A 20,701-nucleotide genomic window follows, 5' to 3' on the forward strand; every position below is an offset into this window, starting at 1 on the left:
ATTTTCAGGCAAGGTTAAGCATAAATGTAGTAACCTGCAAGTTGCTCTTTAAAGCTTTGGTGGATGCACTTTGTGTTACACTAACAGCTACATTATGTTGCCACAGTTAGCCGCACTTCTGCCGTCTAACTATCAAAACACATCATACACAACAGTGTATATAGGCTCCATATGAACACTTAAAGTGACCGTTCAACATTCTTTAGCAATGAAGAATTATTTCAAAATTAGTTTTGTTAGTTTGGCCACTAGCTTGTACTTACTAAGAGAGGATAAATACAGTGGACGGATTAGAACCCAAAAAAACTTACTTTAAAGCTAAGACAGGGAGAATACTTGCTAACCAAGCTTCAGAGCTAGCCTCCTGTGTCAGCCTCTCTGTAACTCAAGGAGCTGCAGAAACTGTAGCTCCCATGCAGTTACTTTATCTGACTTAAGAGACAAGGAATATATTTTCTGATGACGCAGGCTTCTGTTCAGGGTTCCTCTACTTCTGACATGACACTCATACAGTGTGCACGTATAGAAAGAAAATTATATATTTTCATCTATGGCTGCACAATTTAAATTGTATCGAAATCGCAATGTGCGAAGTGCAAAATCACAGTAAACACAATATGTAAAAAAATACCACTCAATATGGGCAGCTTAAGACAATTCCCTGGCTCTGAAAAAATCCTGGTTTGGTACAGATCCTCATTGATCATTTTGATATATTCGAAAAAGGTTATTCCCTCTAATATCGTTATAAAGTTATGTATTCAATGGCAATATTTATCAAAATAATGCGTCTTAATATTATTTTTGCCAGATTGTGCAGCCCTGTTCTGATGATATACTATTTACTTTGACAACAATCTATATCTCTTTATTAATAAGCTCTTCCTTGTGGCCTCTTCCATGGTTTCTAAATATATTGTCACTGTGTAACCTGCCCTTGTTGTGATGTAGAGGAGTGTGTGAGCTACCTTGATCTCTGGAGTGGACTCTGGTCTGTGGCTCTTGGTGTGCTCCGCATGCTGACTCTCCCCCTTCCTGTGTGCGGAGCGGTGGCCTTTAGGTGTAGAGCCCTCACGGTGGTCGGAGCACAGCAGGGGGGGCAGCATCGGAGAGGAAGTGGTGACCCCTGGAGACACCGGGGACATGACGGGGGCGCTGACAGGGCGAGAGGATTTATTGTCGGGAGTGGAGGCCATGGCTGGAAAGGAGGGAGTGAGACAATGTGGTCACTTTAACAGAAGATCAATTATGCTCTGCAAATATGACGAAAAAAAACGTTAACTCATTTTATCATGCTGTCTTCCTGTGGATTTATGAACGCAACTCTCTGACTTTGGTGTTTGAAGTCCATTTCTTCTTCATAAGTGTGAGTGCAAGAACCTTTCTGTCGGGTTTAATGATAAAGGAGGTAAGAGAGCAATGTCAAACAAATATCAAATAGCCAACATATCCTCCATTATAAAAGTTGTGATACAGATGTAGCACTCCAGGTAGGACTCACATGGGTGTGTCTCAGTCAAAAGCCCAGCGGATCCCAGTGGCTGGGGGTGTTGCCAAATTGTTAGAGGGCGTTGCCAAATTTCCCCATTTGTTCAATTACAGGATTTAACCATGAGATGGCGCTTCATTCACAAATACACAAAGACAACTGGGTGTTGTAGAACTTAGTCTGTTTGCAATGTTTGCAGCTCTGCAGTTGTGTTTGTTGAATACTGTAGCATTTAATCACTTATTTGTTATGGTTTTCACAGGCTACTATCATGAAAAAACATCAATATTTTAGATCAAATAAAGTATAGAGTTTGCTTTATGCAGTATATTTTTTGTAATATTGTTGGGGTGTTTTTACATAGTATAGTAGATTGAAGTAAATCAATTTATACATTAAGATAAGATAAAATGGACCTTTATTAATCCCCGTGGGGAAATTCAGTACTTCAAACAGCAACAGGGTAAGAGTGAAAAACGGGATAGCACAGATTCACACAGATTAATAAAATCAAAAATAAGATGAGCGATAAAAATAATAATAATGAGAAACTATGAAATAAGAAATGAATAAAACTCAAATATAATTATCATATCATATATTATAATGTATTGTATTATTAAGTAATATCATACATTAACCCCATTATAGCAGATGCCACATTGAATGGATGAACACATTTATGAATCAATAATTACAACAGAGTATTTCTAAATACAAGTTGTAAAAATACAATATGTATTTAATATGAATAACATAATGATTAATTTCAGATGATAATACTTTTCAGGGTTAGGTCCGGTCTGACAGCGCTTAGCTCTCTGCTGAAGATCACTGCTGCTCTAAACAAAGTCAAAAATCCTACATCCAAACGGAATAAATATAATTAATTATTATCAATACGTTAAGTCTTGTTCATTGTTTTTCACTTTTATTAAATGTTTGATATTTCCGGCACAGACCCTTTCATACCGGCAATGCGCGATAGAAACAACAGAAAGTGCGACAGTTTAAAGAGCCTGTGACAGCATCCGAACAACTGTTGTGCAATGAAATATTGGGCTACTAGTCATCTCGAACCGTCAGTTTAAAAAAGAAGGTGCGATACCTTTCCGATAAATATCAATAATTTCGAACATTGCGGGGAAATTCCTTCGACTCATTTTGAAGTTTTGGGGGAAGCCGGAAGTGACGTCAATGCGGGAACGCTTCACCGTGCGGCGAGAGAACCAAACACGGACAGTTTGTTGTCATGCGTAGAAATAGTGAATTACTGAGTTTAGGCACGTCAATAACGTTTTAATGAAGTTGACTACAGTATATTCATATTTGTCATTGCTTTCATGTCAATTCGGGGAACATAAACATAAATGATCGTGGTGAAGATGATGATTAAATTAGGATTAAAAATCGGTAGTGAGAGCTGCTGAATTTCCTCCCGTAGGATGTGATATAAAAACAAATCGATTATTTTTGTAGTTGTAAACTCAAGTGGATGAAACTACATTTATTAGTGCTTTCATGTCAATTCGGCGAACATATGATACATTCAATGATCGTGAGGAAGATGATTTAAAAATCGTTTGTTTGAGCCGGTCTGCATTTCCTGATCAGAAAACAAACCGATGCTTTTTGTAGTTGTAGTACACCAACATGGATTAAACGTGTAGTTTTTTTACCACAATGTTAGGGAAATTAATGGATAAAATGCATGGATTATTGTTATTATTCCCACTTCGGTCGGGACACTAGGTCCACCGTTCCCCCAGCAGCGAGGCTCCCCCCGTTGACAGTTTACGTGGGCTGGGCTGGGTGCAGTGGCGGACTGGCCATCTTCTCTGTCAAAATGCATCTTACGTTTCTAACTTGCAATATCATTATTTCCGCTCTCTTCACTCCAGAAGAGCGATCTCTCTGTGTGCGGGGGGCGGGGCCTAACAGACATGCTGCAGCGAACACAAACCTACAGACTGGGGGTTGGGAGATCACAGGAGGGTGGGGAGCTGTGGAATGTGAGCATCCCCCTTGGGAGACTTACTCCACACATTCCGATGGCCAATTAGCTTTAAACAAAGAGTTTGCAACATGGGGGGTGGGGGCTTCTCAAAAGAGAAAATGCAGATATAACTCACTCTCTCGACTCGCTGGTATCTCGAGCTGAGCGCTCATTGGTGGTTTGTACCCGCTGCTGATGAAACTCTCCATAGCCTCGGCAAAAGTTTGTTGTTGTTTTGTGTCAGTTTTACGTCGCCACTTCCTTTCACATTTTTCATCATTGTTCCACAATGTTTATCATGAAATTAATATCCATATATTTTATACTATACTACATGCCAACCCTACCGATTTGGGCGGTAGTCTACCGCTTTTGACATGTTTCTACCGCCTACCGACTTAGCTGGCTTTCCCTACCGATTTTCAATCTTCCCAAACTATAACAAATGAAAATGACACTCCATAGACGCTGGACTCAACTTTTGGTGGACATCGTTTGCAGCGTGATCGCATCATACAAACAGTAGTCCTCTGTGTTTCTGAAAGAGAAACAACGTGCAGACCGGGGGTAACGCTAGGAGGCATTTGAGTCCTGCAGGATTTCCCCGTTAATATCAGTGTCTCGAAAACACATGTTGGCGACTGAAAGACATCCAGTGTTTGGTCTTTTCCGGAAGCATCCTACAGAAAGAGGACCACAAACACACACAAAATATAATGCAATTTTGAGATTTGGGGATATTTATCTCCCATTCTTTCACTTTTTCTGACATTTTCAACACCAAACATGTCGTTAATGTGTTTAGTGAACTACAGCAATCTGAAAGCCTGTACATTATTTATATCACACTTTATCAGTATAAAAATGCAGGAAATGACTTTTTTAATGCAGTATTTTCTGATTTATGGCGCAACACAAAGATATTTCGCTCTGTGCAAACCTTTGACTCTAATATGTCAACAACATGAAACAAGAATATGAACCTGGCTTTATCCAATGTTCACACAAGAGTTCTACATCCTGACACATCCTTCATCTACACTGTCTCAACTGAAAGAGAAACAGAAACACATTCAAAATATAATAAAATGTGGAGACTTTGGGATATTTATCTCCCATTCTTTTACTTTTCGGGCATTTTACAGACCAGACATGTCGTTGATGTCACTGTTTACCAAACTACCACTTTTCTGAAAAATGCATAAAATGATGCAATATATTTTAAATACATGGTTTATACATGTGATTACTGGGGTTCCATTTCTTCTGATTACCTAATTTGGACGTGCACATTTGCCACGCGCAAACCTACCTCTTTTGGATTTGGAAAGGTTAGCATGTATGCTATACTTGCACTGCTTACCGTTTTCATACTTTATATATCTTAGCATATTCATACACACTGTTAATACTGCTCACAGGCTGCTGTGTATATCTAGTGTATTCATACCCCTCACTGTTTATTCATCATTCAATTACTTCTATATTTTATTCTGTAGATTGTGTACATTACTTTTCACTTTACTGCTTGTTGCACCGTTAGAAGCTAAACTGCATTTCGTTGTCTCAGTACCTGTAATCTGTGCAATAACAATAAAGCAGGCATCTTTATTGTGGCCTCAACAATCAAGTTCTAAGTAGTGCAATATGAAATAAAAACAACTACACTCTTTTGGCAGTGTTGTGGTACCGAGAGATGGGAGTCAGAGGCGGGGTATCAAAGGTACAAGCTAGACTTTTATTTAGCATCTGAAAACCATTGTAAACAACTTCATGCCCGGGAAGCGAAGACCGGCGGAAACAGGAAGTCCGGTTCACTAAAATGTCCGTGCAGAACAATACCCCAAAACCCATAGATCCGTGGGTGAATAATGTCAATCACCACAGTGTACACATTAACAACAACTACACTATTTTGGCAGTGTAACAATTAAACAAGAACTACACTCTTTTGGCAGTAACAATTAGACAAAAAATAAACTGTCAGACTGACACTGAAGACAAACAAGCTATGTTCAGCAATCAAGCTATTTAGTTGACTCTGGGTGACATGTGGCGATTTTAAAAAATCGTTTTTTGGCTGTTTAGATGGTGTTGCTCCATCTGGGTCACTGCCGGTGGTTGAGACGGTGGGGTCTTTGGCGACTTCAGGAGATCGGCATTGCTGTTATTCGATGTGATACAATGCTTTCTGTCCTGCACACAGTTTACATTTGACCGTAATATTTTGTGCGTCCTTTATCCCCACAAATTCAAAATAGTGGTTATATCTCCAAGTTGTAAATGCGCTGCTGCTCTCGCTGATACTTGCATCTGCCATAGTGTGTGTGTGCTGGTGGTGGGCGTTGCCGTGTATGTGTGTGTGTTAGCCTTAGCAACTAGGCTTGTTTGAGACAAGCGAGACCTGCGCAGACCTGCGCAATTTCGATCAACGTCTTGCTCGTGCGTTGCATGATAGTTAGTCATTTTGTCCGACTTGCTCTGGAGGCTCGCTCACATGAGACGTTGAAATCTCGCGGGACAAAGACGCCCGCAGCCTTGAGAGCGAGGCGCGGCGAGGCGCTGCAGTTATGGAAAGCCAAAAGTGCCATAATACGGGGGTGAAAAAACGCGCGAACATACGGGGAGGTCCGTTTTTTCGCGCGAAAAAACGCGCGAACATACGGGGAGGTCCGTTTTTTCGCGCGAAAAAACGGGCCAATATACGTGCGAATGTTCGCGCGGTTTTTTATATGATAATGAGCCCCTCCTTCTGATTTCCTTAGCCAATAAGTTCAAAGTGTCTGTAACCAATCAGTGAAGGGTAAAGCCAGACCAAAACAATCTGTAGATGAAAAGTTCCTGACATGGTGAGGCTGTGCTGTAAATTGTGCATTATTCCAGATTCAGGGGACTAAGTATTAATTTGCCTTTGAATATAATAAATATATCAATCAATATATCAATATAACCTGCCTTCATTGTTTTTTTTAAATAAAATGGCATTACCCTTTTCCTTAAACCTCTGGAGTGTGAAGTGAAGGTATTTTCTCAATTTTTAGATGTCTCCTTAAATCCACTTTTAAATGTACTTCTTATAACATGGCATGGTGTTACATGTCAAAATGTTCAGTAGTCTCTGGTGTTGCTAGAAATGCAAATTCACTCACCTTAGAGCACTGTCTTATGAGAAACCTAGCTTAGAAATCCGATTTTTGGAAAACTTCAAAACTGTTGTGAAACACATATGTACTCATGTCATCCATTTTTTTTGGTGTTTCAGATTTTGTTCACCAAAGTCTTTGGTTCACAAAAGTAGTGAAATATATCAATTACACTATAAGCCTATATAAATGTGTTGTTCATGTCTAAAATGAAAATGTGTAAATTATAATTTAGAGTAAAATATTTCCATCCCTCTACTTTCACCACAGAAAAGTTACATCAGGACTGAATAATGACTTCATATTCCATACCAAGGTTTATGTGATGTGTACAAATACAAATTCAGCATTTCAACTTTATTTTTCAACCAACTATTTATGTTAACATATGAAACTGTAAAATCTCAATATTTCCAATATCAGAACTTTTTCAACCAACTATTCATTATAAATGTAAAGACAGGGGGTCTTTGTCCATGGTCTTTGTCTGTCTTCCAAGACAGTGGGTCTGGCTGCTGTGTAGGTGGGGCTGATGGTGCATGGCCTGCTGGTGGCTGTGTCGGAGGGAGGTAGGTGGGATTGTCCCGGGTTGATGCTGGGATTGTCCCGGGTTGATGCTGGTGGCTGGATGGGAGGTACGTGTGCTAGGCGAGACTTCTTTGCTGGCTGGGTTGATCGTGATGGCTGTGGTGGAGACCTTTGTATCGAGGTGTATCTTAATCTTGTGGCAGGCACAGATGGAGGTGGAGGCCGCTGTAGGGATGCTGGTCCTCTGGTCCTCGGGTCCTTGGTGGTGATGGCTGTGGTGGACGCCTTTGTACCGAGGTGTATCTTAATCTTGTGGCAGGCACAGATGGAGGTGGAGGCCGCTGTAGGGATGCTGGTCCTCTGGTCATTGGTGGTGATGGCTGTGGTGGAGGTCTTTGAGCCACGGTAGATTTTGACCTGGGGGCCGGCACAGATGAAGGTTCTGGCTGCTGGATAAACGCCACCTCTGGGCCACTAGGCCCAGGCAGCTGTGAAATCTAAAGGAAAAAAAACATACCTTTACATTTAGCAAATCAAAATAACTGTATGACGTATTTTTCTCTAATCAAAAATGGAAATAAATCCACATGCCATATTATGACTTTTATGAAGGATTAAAGCCTTCTTCATTTCCAGTATATAATACAGTGATAACACACACAACCCGGTTGACTGTACTCACTTTAACCTGGCTCTGTTGTACACTGATAGGCATAGTGCTGTGTACCTGGACTCACATTCAGGTTCAGGTCCGGACTCAAGTCCAGAGGTTCAGGTTCAGGTCCGGACTTATAAGTCCGGACTTGGGTCAAGTTGTGTGAGTAACTAAAGTGAACTTATTGTGAGCTAATTATCAATTGAAAATAAACTCATAATCAACTCAAATTCAAACTCGTCAGGTTTATTGTGCCCCCTTCCAACTTGTGTCTACACCATGTATTTTCTATAACTCTACATGTGTTACTAACTACACAACACAACTACATACATAGTGATGTACATACAAGACTCAATCTGCAAGAGTACAAGTCTATGTGTTCTTGTTCAAGAACAACAGCATATTGACATTGTCTGGGTGAAGTGTTGCTCTTTCGGCAGACACTATATCACCATACATGCAAAGGAGTTAGCTTAGCTACACTACCAAATATGGCAACCAGCATCCCACGCTGTCAGTGTCCACTATGTCTAAGCCAGCTTCCCTTGACGTCACACAGATCTCGCGAGCAGTTGCGATATTTTGCGAGACTTCGTGAGTTCAGTAATGGCCGCCATATCAGAAGCCAAAACAATGTTTTTCGTCTTTTCTCAGCGCAAATTTCTCGATCTATGGAAGGTTTTAGATGGTTTAGAACAAAAAGGAGAATATACGTAAGTACCGGTTCCCGACGTTCCGGTTTTAACCGGACTTGAACCGAAACTTTTTACAAGTCCAGTACCGGTTCGGCGTACCGGTACGCAGCACATCATAGGCACAATATTAGCATAGCATTAGCGCGCTATTAGAATTTCAATAATATGAACAATTATGAACTCAGACCAGCATTTCACATATTTATACAAGCAGAATACACTTGAAATGTAAGCCAAACTACTGCACGGGAGTCATACACCTAGTAACATAGAAGAACAAAGAAGCTAGCGGACGCCATTAGCCACTGTAGTGGAGCCGAACTAGCTGACAGAATGACATTAAACTACACATAAAGAACAGTTTCAAAAACACTTCTTAGATCGAAATATGACATAATCTTTGTACACACTACTAACCTGTTGAACAGGAGAAATGAATGAAGCAGAGGGAACGTTGTTGCCGTTCCAGCCAGAATGCCAAGTCTGCGGCAGACACATAATAACAACACTTACTTTACGGCATGCGCTCAGCAACACATTCCCTTTTACGGCATGCCCACTGAGGCCTTTCCGTGTCCTATACTGCCCTCTGCTGTTTGTAATGATATACAATATTTAACATAAACATGCCTTCGAGAGTATAACTTAATTTATACAAGACAATATACATTGAAAATGTGCCCACATATTTATGCGGTTATCTGAATCATATTTCTACCCCTTATATTCGAAAATATATGATTAAATATCTAAAATATGCGCACTTCGACGCTGCGTGGGTGGACTCCAGTTATATCTTTCAAACTAAATCTATCCACTATCTGCTTGTAGACTAACGGTCAAAGGGTCTAATATCCGGGAGGGCCGGGCTCGAGTCTCGGAAAGGAAACGTTTTTTTGTGTTATCTCTTTTCATTCACTTACAATCTTTGTATAAATGCAAAGTATTCCAAGGTCTGCTTCACCTTAATTGTCCCAACTGCTTGGCAACAGCTGTCTGTTCTCCAGTTGTTTAAGGTGGTAGCCTGTCGCCTGCGTTCATGTTTCAAATAAATGGGAATTGATCAGCCTCAGATGTATTAATTTATAAAAAAAAAAAAAAATTCATTCGAATGTTTCTCTTCAGTGCAATTGCAATTGCACATTGCATCATTTTTGTGTTCTTTGTTCTGTTTTAGAAAGGAAGGATTGTTTACTTTTTTCGTTGTCTACAAAACCGGAAAAACAACATAATTGTGCTTTTCCAGACACTGAAGAAAGAAAAATACCATGAATTTTCGGTATCAGGGCTGTTAGGGAAAAGATCAGGCAATATATCTTGAGAGAAAACTTATCTTTTGATCCCGTTTGAATTGTGCCACGAATTACACTTATGATGTTTGTCATCTTAAACAATCACTTCCATGTCAAAAAACTCAGTTTGTCGTAAAACTGTTGAAATATAAGACTATGAAAAATACGCAACTAGAAATAAGTGAAATGTGCCAACGTGACGGCCGTCTTGGTGTGTGGTGCGCGACGGGAGATGTAGGTCATTGACTGGTTTCAGGCAAAAAAAAAGTGTTACTTCACAGTTTTACGACACATTTAAAAAAATTTGACTTGCAAAATTATCTTTTAAATTGACAAAAATCATATGTGTAATTTGTGGTTCAATTCAAACGGGATCGAAAGATAATCTTTCTCTCTCCATTTACTTCAATACATACCTTTTCCGAAATAAGGTCCCATGGAGCTCAACCGGAAAGGGAGGGACTTCGCCTCTCTATAAGCATGCAGCAGCAGTAGCAGCAGCCGGAAAAATGTCCACGAGAAACTTCATCTTGCGTTGCAAAAGGACAATAAATGACTGCACAAGACTTCTCCAAACAGATGATGCCGGTCATGCCGTGTTACAATCCACAGTAACGAGGTAAGGGCCAAGCCTATTGCTACTGTTAGAAATTAAAATCAATGTTTTAATGGGGAAATGTAGTTTAAACATGCCGTCAGTTTTAATGCTCTTTTATACTGAAAAACCAGAAATTCTTGTGCACAAGCAGTTAAGCTTTTATTCTGAAAATCCTTCATCTCCGGTTAGCATTTAGCATGTGGCTAATATACGATTTCCTGAAGAGGTGAATTTAGTAGCGAAATGAGAGAGTGGTGCAAACCGAAGCCTACTGACTTAACACTACAACTATAGATGTCGAGATACTACCATGCTGAATATTAAATGAAGGTACAGTTTATTTGAATACATTATTTACAGACGAGAGTAGCATGTGACAACATCCGGAATGACCGGAAACCAAACGAGCCGAGAAGTATTGTTTAGAGTATTGATTACAGCGTTTAGAATGTGTTAAATGAAGAGTGATGAAAGAGAATATGAGGAGAAACTGCGTGTTAAGCATATATTGAATGTGAAAAGAACCTATCCTCTGTTTAAATGCAATAACGGACATTAGAGACGAGGCGAGCCGGCTGGCGGGGAGGAGCCAGCAGACGATATATAAACAGCACCGGAGGCGAGATCCGGGCTCTTCTCTTCCCTATCGAGGAGAGCCAGATCACAGCTGTTTGTCTGACTGAACAATATTCTGTCTGTAACACTACCGCGCCTCTTTTAATTAAAGTACCCAATTGAACTTTCACAGAGACTCCATTTAGTCTCCTATTTTAAAGCTTCTCTCCTGGTCGGGAGAATAACGTACACAGTTAACACTACTACCAACACAAAGGAATGTAGTTTGTTTTTGCATGTAACCTAAACTGAGGTTGTGTGAGATCTTTCACACTTACAAATTCTGTCTTCTCCCCTATTTCACCAAACCGTTTACTGGCAGGTTAGAAACCATGGAAAGGAGCCTCGAGTGGTCACGGGGCAGGCTAATTAACGTCCCTACAGCTGATCTTTTACTTCAGGACCTTCGGGAATATATACTTGAAGTCCGGAGATCTTGGCCTACCACACCCGCACAACAAGGTAGGTCGATGTGATAATTGTTCACTTTAGCATAGGCTTTCGTTGATAAACCAGTGCTAGTATTGTTGAGTACTAAGTGTCCAACAGGCCAATACATTTTAAAGTAATTATTTGTTTTAAATATGGGTAATACCAATATAAACACCTTTTTTAATCTGTAGTTGCCAGCTATTAATTACAACATTCTGGTGAGACGCTCTGAGTCTCGAGTTGTCCACTTAAAACTGTACTCCAAATTCCACCTTTATATCCTGCCACAGTAGAGGAGACGCTATTCCCCCTCCCCCGTCGAGGGCAGTCTGGCCATCTGTAGTACACCACGTATCATCAAACGTGTGAATGAGGACATTGAAAGGGTGCCAGAGGGGGAGTCTCTGTCTTCAGGGTTGGAAGACACAGACTGCAACTATGTATCTCTATGCCCATACACATTTATGCTTTTGTTCTTACTGTATACTACAACTATAGTGTATTGCATGTCCACTGGTTTAATGCCAAACTGCATTTCATTTTTTTTAAAAGTATCTTTAGGCTGGGCAATGACAATAAAATAGACGCATTGTGTGCGTTTCTGGCACAACGGCATAAATGCGTTGCTTTTACAACAATGACAATAAATGTAATCTAATGTTTTGCTGTTGTTGCAGGTCATTCTGGCTACCACGCCCCACTCATTTTGTTGGGTGGTCGAGGTCCCCCACAATTCAGCATTTCCAGAGAGCAACTCTCTTTTTTGAGGAGCTGTGGTTTTACAGCAACAAAGATGGCACAGATATTAAAAGTATCTCTGCGCACAGTGAGACGGCGATTGAGGTATGTAGCAATGTCTTCAACATTGGAAGTGCCATCTTGTCTCAATTTATTGTAAACATCCCAAGGAGGGGTTGTAGCCATGTTACACTATGCATGTTGTAAAGTAAATCTGAATACCGTAGGTCTCATATATTTAAAACATGTTTATTTTTCAGGCAGTTCCACATGCTGCGCTCTGGGACATACTCCACCATCTCAGATGCTACACTAGACGACCTCATCAAGGAGATAGTGGCTGGGAATAACCAGATTGGCCCTGAATCTGTCAGGGCACAGCTGCAGGCCCAGCAGATGTGGATACAGAGACGCAGAGTGCGGGACAGCATGAGGCGGATAGACCCAGAAGCAGCTTCACTGGACATGTCCTCTCAAGCTGCAGAAGACAACTCCAAAACAGTGGAGGATCTGCAGAAGCAACTGCAGGAGTTAAGAGTCCAGCGAGAGTTTTGCTAACAGAGGTTTGCTGGCTCCGACGACAACATCCGATTCTATACAAGGTAATGTTTTGGCTAAATTCTATCCAAGTTTTTGAGATGGGTTAGCTTATAAAGAATCCTGTTTACCTGCCGTGTGACCGCTGACTATATGCATGCAGTGTTGGAATAAGTACTCAACTTAACTGAAGTATAAGTACAAATACTATGGTTTTAAAATACTCCTGAACTGAACATGTAGAATCATAAATCCTGTGTTTTCATATATAAAAAGTAACTAGAAACTATGAAGGTTAACTAAATGTGGTGGAGTAAAACATATTAATACTAACAACATACTGATAATATTTTACTACAAGTGGAAATCTTCAAAACCTTACCAAAGTAAAAGTATGTCAATATCCACTGCGTTTCCCCCAGTTGCACACGTAAGAATGAAGAGTAAACGTAGTCATTGTGTGTAAAATGTTCCCTGTATGTTTTAGATTATTATTACTGCTGCTAATGTAGTTGCTACATTTTACTGCTGTAGATTACTATACCTGCACCTAGTGCCTTCTTACTCAGTCTATTTGAATTGTAATGTATTATAGCAAACAAGAGGAAAGCATTAGCCCATGTGTTACAGTTAACACGATTGTATTTACTGTCAATTAATGACTGACATGTGTCTTTTGTGTACAGATTCCCGAGCTATAACCACCTGATGGCCTTCTGGTTTTTAATTGAGCCTTCAATTCATTAAATGGTTTGTGTTACTAGAGCGATATCAACTGCCAAGAGTAATGAAGAAGTGGTTACACACGCACGTCCATCAACGGTAGGTTACGTTTCTTTTAACACACAATCTAAACACAAACTGAAGGGAAAATGTCTCTCCGACATTTCATTGCTTTTGTGTAGGCTAAAAGGCTAAAGTACTCAATCCTTTTTGAATACATCAGAGAACTAAAACAACTTAATGTTTTTCCCATAGTGTGCTACACTCATGACATTAATATAGTAACCTTTTTTTGTTTTTATCTTCCAGAGACAGCTGCTTCAGCCAATTGACGAGTTCTTCCTTTTTCTATGCTTCCTGTCGGTGGGTTTGAAAGAGAGGGACCTTGCAAACCGCTTCAACGTACACCAGTCCACTGTGAGCCGCATCATTGCAACATGGACAAGTTTTCTTACAACTTTATTGGGGTCACAGTGCATCTGGCTTACACCTGCAGAAGTTCAAGCCCACCTCCCAGAGGCATTCAAAGATTTCCCAGACACACAGGTGATCCTGGATTGCACAGAGCTGAGGTGTCAAACACCATCCTCACTCCTCCTCCAAAGTGAAATGTATTCTACATAGAAATCTCACTGCACCATGAAAGCCCTGGTTGGCATAGCCCCACATGGTGCAGTGACATTTGTTTCCAGTCTGTATGGTGGTTCTGTCAGCGACAAGGAGATTTTCAAACAATCTGGAATAGCTGCATTGTTGACTGAAAACATAGCAGTGATGGTAGATAAGAGCTTCCTGATCAGCGATTGCTGCAAATGCAAGGTGTACTGCCCACCTTTTCTGTCAAAGCAGAAGCAAATGCCAGCCTATGAGGTGAGGGAGACACAGGCCATTGCCAGACTGAGGGTTCATGTAGAGCGTGTCATTAGGAGGATAAAAGAGAACAAACTTTTTGATGGTGAATCCCACATAGGTATTGTTTGTATTCTTATCGATAGTCATGAACTTTCTCTTGTGACAAAATAGACTCTCCGTTAGTAAACGTTTACTCTGTGTAAAAGTGATTTCTGTGTGTAAAAGTGAGGTAACATGTGTAGATGAATAACATCAACTTGTATTCGTCCCACACATACACACCTATAGATGTAGTTATATTTGTGTCTGTGACTTTATATTGAATGGGAAATAACTGGAAAATACCTGTGTAAGAGAGAGACTCCTGTCCCGCCTCTCCATTTTATTTTTAGTTGTGCATTGTTATTTGTGCTTTAGAAACATTCCACTTGAACTTTATTTGAATGAACTTAGTAGTAATTATTGTCCTATATTTCTTTCAGATTTCACAGCTGCCTGGGCCTAGGAGAAAGAACCTCCATCTGTGCCTGCACCAAGGTCAAGATCTACCGTTGCTCAAGGGCCTTCACCAGAGCCATCACCACCGAGGACCAAAGGACCAGCATCACTACAGCGGCCTCCATCTGTCCCTGCCACAAGATCAAGATACACCTCGGTACAAAGGCCTCCACCACAGCCATCGCGATCAACCCAGCCAGCAAAGAAGTCTCGCCTAGCAGACGTACCTCCAATCCAGCCACCAGCATCAACCCGGGACAATCCCACCTACCTCCCTCCGACACAGCCACCAGCAGGCCATGCACCATCAGCCCCACCTACACAGCAGCCAGACCCACTGTCTTGGAAGACAGACAAAGACCATGGACAAAGACCCCCTGTCTTTACATTTATAATGAATAGTTGGTTGAAAAAGTTCTGATATTGGAAATATTGAGATTTTACAGTTTCATATGTTAACATAAATAGTTGGTTGAAAAATAAAGTTGAAATGCTGAATTTGTATTTGTACACATCACATAAACCTTGGTATGGAATATGAAGTCATTATTCAGTCCTGATGTAACTTTTCTGTGGTGAAAGTAGAGGGATGGAAATATTTTACTCTAAATTATAATTTACACATTTTCATTTTAGACATGAACAACACTTTTATATAGGCTTATAGTGTAATTGATATATTTCACTACTTTTGTGAACCAAAGACTTTGGTGAACAAAATCTGAAACACCAACAAAAATGGATGACATGAGTACATATGTGTTTCACAACAGTTTTGAAGTTTTCCAAAAATCGGATTTCTAAGCTAGGTTTCTCATAAGACAGTGCTCTAAGGTGAGTGAATTTGCATTTCTAGCAACACCAGAGACTACTGAACATTTTGACATGTAACACCATGCCATGTTATAAGAAGTACATTTAAAAGTGGATTTAAGGAGACATCTAAAAATTGAGAAAATACCTTCACTTCACACTCCAGAGGTTTAAGGAAAAGGGTAATGCCATTTTATTTAAAAAAAAACAATGAAGGCAGGTTATATTGATATATTGATTGATATATTTATTATATTCAAAGGCAAATTAATACTTAGTCCCCTGAATCTGGAATAATGCACAATTTACAGCACAGCCTCACCATGTCAGGAACTTTTCATCTACAGATTGTTTTGGTCTGGCTTTACCCTTCACTGATTGGTTACAGACACTTTTAACTTATTGGCTAAGGAAATCAGAAGGAGGGGCTCATTATCATATAAAAAACCGCGCGAACATTCGCCCGTATATTGGCCCGTTTTTTCACGCGAAAAAACGGACCTCCCCGTATGTTCGCGCGTTTTTTCGCGCGAAAAAACGGACCTCCCCGTATGTTCGCGCGTTTTTTCACCCCCGTATTATGGCACTTTTGGCTTTCCATATGCAGTTCCTCTCCACGGGCTGCGGAGGCGAAATGCTTGATGGGAAACGACTCGCTGGTATCTCGAGCTGAGCGCTCATTGGTGGTTTTTACCCCGTGCTGCTGATGAAGCTCTCCAATTGGCTCGCTAAAAGTTTGTTGTTGTTTTGTGTCAGTTTTACGTCGCCACTTCCATTCACATTTTTCATCATTGTTCCACAATGTTTATCATCATGAAATTAATATCTATATATGTTATACTATACTTGCACTGATTACCGTTTTCATACTTTATATATCTTAGCATATTAATACACACTGTTCATACTGCTCACAGGCTGCTGTGTATATCTAGTGTATTCATACCCCTCACTGTTTATTCATCATTCAATTCATTCTATATTTTATTCTATAGATTGTGTACATTACTTTCCACTTTACTGCTTGTTGCACTCCTGGTTGGAAGCTAAACTGCATTTCGTTGTCTCAGTACCTGTAATATGTGCAATAACAATAAAGTTGAATCTAATCTTGAGCAGGAACAAATGTATTTACTTAGTACATATCTGACATTAACGATTAAACACATGTGTGCATTATTTATAATGCAAACCGAGTCAAGCCGACTCCGGAGGTGGCGGTATGCACCTTAAAGTGGTTTGCAATCCGCCAAAAAACCGAGAGAAGAAGAAGAAGAAGGCGAATAAGTAGAAGAAGAAGAAGAAGAAGAAGAAGCCGACTCGGAGCTGTCCGACCTCAGGCGAGCTTTTTGAGACCTCCCCCGGCTGCGATCGGCTATTCTCGTCTACTTTCGAGGCGAGCCGCAACGCGTCTCAAACAAGCCTAGTGTCTGTTTGTCTGTGTATTTTCCCCATAAGGCAAGACCCGCCAAACTCTGTCTCTGATTGGCTTACCCTGAAATGTTACCCCGAGTTAACCAATCATCACTCCTCTCTGGTCACTTTCACTTTTTCATGGTACTGTGAGAGGACATCGCTGTATTCGCCTGTAAATTACATCCGCAGGGAGATTCGGTTCAGTTGGATCACATAATGTAACGCAGTAACGCACCCATTTAAATCACAGTAACTATAACGGCGTTACTGAATGGGAATAGTTAACTAGTAACGTTATTAGTTATCGCAAAAGGTAGTTGTGTGCGTTAGTTTGTAACACGTTATTCCCAACACTGGTAAACACACACCTGATCACCTGAGAGCTGCCGTTTCATTCAGACTGTTTAAAAAAACAAAACGGTCTGATTTTGACAACTCAATGTGTGATTGTTATAGCAGTAATATTAGACATTAATAATACAGTAAACTATTAACACTGTACATATTATTGTTTGCCCGTGGGATTAGGATTATCGGTAGTGAGAGCCGTGCTGCATTTTCCTCCGGTCGGATGTGATATAAAAACAAAGCGATTATTTTTGTTATTGTAAACTCACTTGGATTATACTACATGTATTAGTGCATTCATTTCAATTCACAAACCTATGATACATTAAATGATCGTGAGGATGATGATTGAAAATCGTTTGTTTGAGCCGGGCTGCATTTCCTGATGAAAAAACATAGCGATGGTTTTGTACTTACACCTACGTGAATTAAACAACATTATTTTGTTAAATAAAAACATGGTGATGTTTTGTAAATGATTACATGTCTCTTATTTAGCACAGAATATGATCCTATCCGTGACATATGGATCTTAACAAATATCCGCTATATCAGACACCTGTAGATCTATCAGCTGTTTATTTCACATGAGTTCCAGTGTGGCAGCTTTTCACGGCTCCCCCACCAGGAGGAGCCGTGAAAAGCTGCCACACTGGAACTCATGTGAAATAAACAGCTGATAGATCCACAGGTGTCTCATATAGCGGATATTTGTTACAATCCATATGTCACGGATAGGATCATATTATGTGCTAAATAAGAGACATGTAAACATTTACAAAACATCACCATGTTTTTATTTAACAAAATATGTTGTTTAATTCACGTAAGTGTAAGTACAAAACCATCGCTATGTTTTTTCATCAGGAAATGCAGCCCGGCTCAAACAAACAATTTCAATCATCATCCTCACGATCATTTAATGTATCATATGTTCGCAAATTGAAATTAATGCACTAATACATGTAGTTTAATCCACGTGAGTTTACAACAACAAAAATAATCGCCTTGTTTTTATATCACATCCGACCGGAGGAAAATGCAGCACGGCTCTCACTACCGATAATCCTAATCCCACGGGCAAACAATAATATGTACTGTTCTAATAGTTTACTGTATAATTAGTGTCTAATATTACTGCTATAACAATCACACATTGAGTTGTTAAAATCGGACCGTTTTTTTTTTTTAAACCGTCTGAATGAAACGGCAGCTCTCAGGTGATCAGGTGTGTGTTTACCAGTGTTGGGACTAACGTGTTACAAACTAACGCATTACTGTAACGCAACAACATTTTACGGTAACTAATAACGTTACTAGTTACCTATTCCCATTCAGTAACGTCGTTATAGTTACTGTGATTTAAATGGGTGCGTTACTGCGTTACATTATGTGATCCAACTGAACCGAATCTCCCTGCGGATGTAATTTACAGGCGAATACAGCGATTTCCTCTCACAGTATCATGGAAAAGTGAAAGTGACCAGAGAGGAGTGATGATTGGTTAACACGGGGTAACATTTCAGGGTAAGCCAATCATAGACAGAGTTGGGCGCGTCTTGCCTTATGGGGAAAATACACAGACACACAAACACTTGCTAACACACACACATACAGATGTAGCGTTTCATTTCAGACGCCTACCTGTGCGGGTCCGTGATCTGCACGGGGTGGGCCCCTGCTGAAAAGGAAAACCTCCCCGCAGGTGTGGATCCATGATCCATTGCAGCTGGTTTAATTAAAATTACATTTATTTATCAAGGGGGCGTACCAAGTCCTGCGGGGGGGTTTTCCTTTTCAGCAGGGGCCCACCCCGTGCAGATCACGGACCCGCACGGGTAGGTGTCTGAAATGAAGCGCTACATCTGTTCATTGTCAAGATATTGTTGTCATAGGCCTAGTAACTAATTCACCAGCACTTACTACGGTATGACTTGCTTGAAGTTAATTTATCTGCACTTTCCTTGTTGTTTGGAGTTCAAATCACCATGGTATCTGCCCATATTGTAAGTCGCTTTGGATAAAAACGTCAGCTAATATAAATGAAAGGTCATATAATATGTAATGTAATGTAATAGAATCCGAAAAAAAAATGAAAAAGATGCCATGGACACAGGGTCTTTGTATATATATCACAGTATATATCAGTAAACCAACATTGAAATAAGTTATTCTTACTGGCCACCTGGGACCAACTCACACAGACACACACACTCACACAGGGTACCTCCGTCCAGGCTGCGTGAGTTCCTCTTGCTGGAGGAGCGCTGGAACATGGGGGCCGGTCTGTCGATCAGGGAGCTGGCCTGGCGGGTCTGGGCCTGCGTGCGCCCGCTGTACCGGAACTTGGAGCCCAACGCCAGGAACTTCCTGGGCGTGGTGACCATCTCCGAGGAGGTCAGCCTGCACACCAACATCACATAATCATCCTTTAAATCTGACTTTGGAATGAATGCAACCATACAAATACCTTAGGACAATTATTGATAAAATTGGAGCCGTGTGCAAAAGGGGCACCAGTGTTTGTTCTGTCTTAGGAAACTCTCCTATTTTAAACCATGATAATCATGTTTTATCATGCTTTTATTGAGTAAATTCTGTCTTTTTCTCTAATAGGCGCTTTCACACCAAGTACTTTGCCGTACTTAGTTCATCAGAACTCTTTAGTTCTGATGAAATCAGAAATGGGAACCTTTTCTCCCATGAACTAAATCCTAGTTCCGGATTTTTTTGGTGTGAACGTACCTTTTCGGAACTATATCCGAACTACACTGGGAAAAGTATTGCGGTGTGAAAGCGCCTATTGTCATCGTTTGGTCGCCTGTCCTTAACAAGCAGAAACTCTCTCACTCAGATCATAAATTGGTCTACGACTAGGTGAACCACAGCTAAACCTGGAGACCCTGAACTTCAGGCCGTTACAGCGGTTATCCAGCTCTATGTTAAATTATGACCCCCCCCTCTAAACACAGAATTCAAGGTTCTTCCTTCAGGCCGGAGGTTAGTAATCCCAAAGTGTAGAACTTAGCATTTAAAAAAAAGCTTTGTTCCAGCAGCCATCGCAGAAATTGACTAATTCACACAGTTGCTATGGTCACAATGACTATTTATTTATGTATTCATTAACTTTCTGGATTGCTCATGTTTATACTACTGGTTTTTAAATGTTTTCAGAGGTGACGGAGAAGGGGATAGTTTATTCGAGATTTGCCTTGTCGTCTGTGTTGTTTTGGAATGTATGTTGTTTTGGAATGTATCATAATGGATCCCTTTTCTTTTACCTGCAAAACAAACCTACATACGGTTCAAACATATAACCTGAACCTGAAA

The 20,701-nt window shown here is 40.4% G+C and overlaps 3 protein-coding genes and 1 long non-coding RNA gene across 21 annotated transcripts in view; 2 read left to right on the forward strand and 2 right to left on the reverse strand.

The window, feature by feature from the left end:
* Positions 1 to 20,701, reverse strand: part of LOC307023165 (protein 4.1-like) — a 196,965-nt gene that overhangs the window by 89,943 nt on the left and 86,321 nt on the right. For 13 of the 15 annotated variants that reach the window (XM_079656262.1, XM_079656260.1, XM_079656261.1 and 10 more), the window contains 2 exons: positions 19,590 to 19,774; positions 969 to 1,198 (listed from right to left, as the gene is read on the reverse strand). In XM_079656262.1, coding sequence (XP_079512388.1) covers positions 969 to 1,198; positions 19,590 to 19,774 — 415 coding nt within the window. The remainder of the gene's footprint in view (positions 1 to 968; positions 1,199 to 19,589; positions 19,775 to 20,701) is intronic. The other 2 variants (XM_079656259.1, XM_079656257.1) reach the window with 1 other exon arrangement.
* On the forward strand, positions 7,662 to 13,582 carry LOC307023168 (uncharacterized protein). 4 transcript variants are annotated; one of them, XM_079656269.1, is made up of 6 exons: positions 7,662 to 8,527; positions 10,233 to 10,420; positions 11,337 to 11,476; positions 12,124 to 12,289; positions 12,445 to 12,786; positions 13,408 to 13,582. In XM_079656269.1, exons 1-5 carry the CDS (start codon positions 8,306 to 8,308, stop codon positions 12,740 to 12,742), a joined length of 1,014 nt encoding a protein of 337 aa, XP_079512395.1. In that variant the 5' UTR covers positions 7,662 to 8,305; the 3' UTR covers positions 12,743 to 12,786; positions 13,408 to 13,582. The 4 variants fall into 4 exon arrangements, with proteins under 4 accessions (XP_079512395.1, XP_079512396.1, XP_079512397.1 ...); XM_079656270.1 differs by having other exon boundaries at positions 13,486 to 13,582; XM_079656271.1 differs by lacking the exon at positions 7,662 to 8,527 and having other exon boundaries at positions 9,642 to 10,420.
* Positions 13,494 to 15,236, forward strand: LOC307023169 (uncharacterized protein). The gene is made up of 3 exons (XM_079656273.1): positions 13,494 to 13,543; positions 13,754 to 13,807; positions 14,779 to 15,236. The coding sequence occupies exons 1-3, from the start codon at positions 13,509 to 13,511 to the stop codon at positions 15,194 to 15,196; spliced, it is 507 nt and encodes a 168-aa protein (XP_079512399.1). The 5' UTR covers positions 13,494 to 13,508; the 3' UTR covers positions 15,197 to 15,236.
* LOC307023170 lies at positions 15,829 to 16,207 on the reverse strand. Its single transcript, XR_013803614.1, has 2 exons — positions 16,151 to 16,207; positions 15,829 to 16,108 (listed from the first exon to the last, which is right to left on the reverse strand). It is a non-coding gene; the product is annotated as an uncharacterized lncRNA (long non-coding RNA).

The sequence above is a fragment of the Notothenia rossii genome (assembly GCF_949606895.1).
Source record: "Notothenia rossii genome assembly, chromosome: 10".
In the NCBI taxonomy this organism is placed as follows: Eukaryota; Metazoa; Chordata; class Actinopteri; order Perciformes; family Nototheniidae; genus Notothenia; species Notothenia rossii.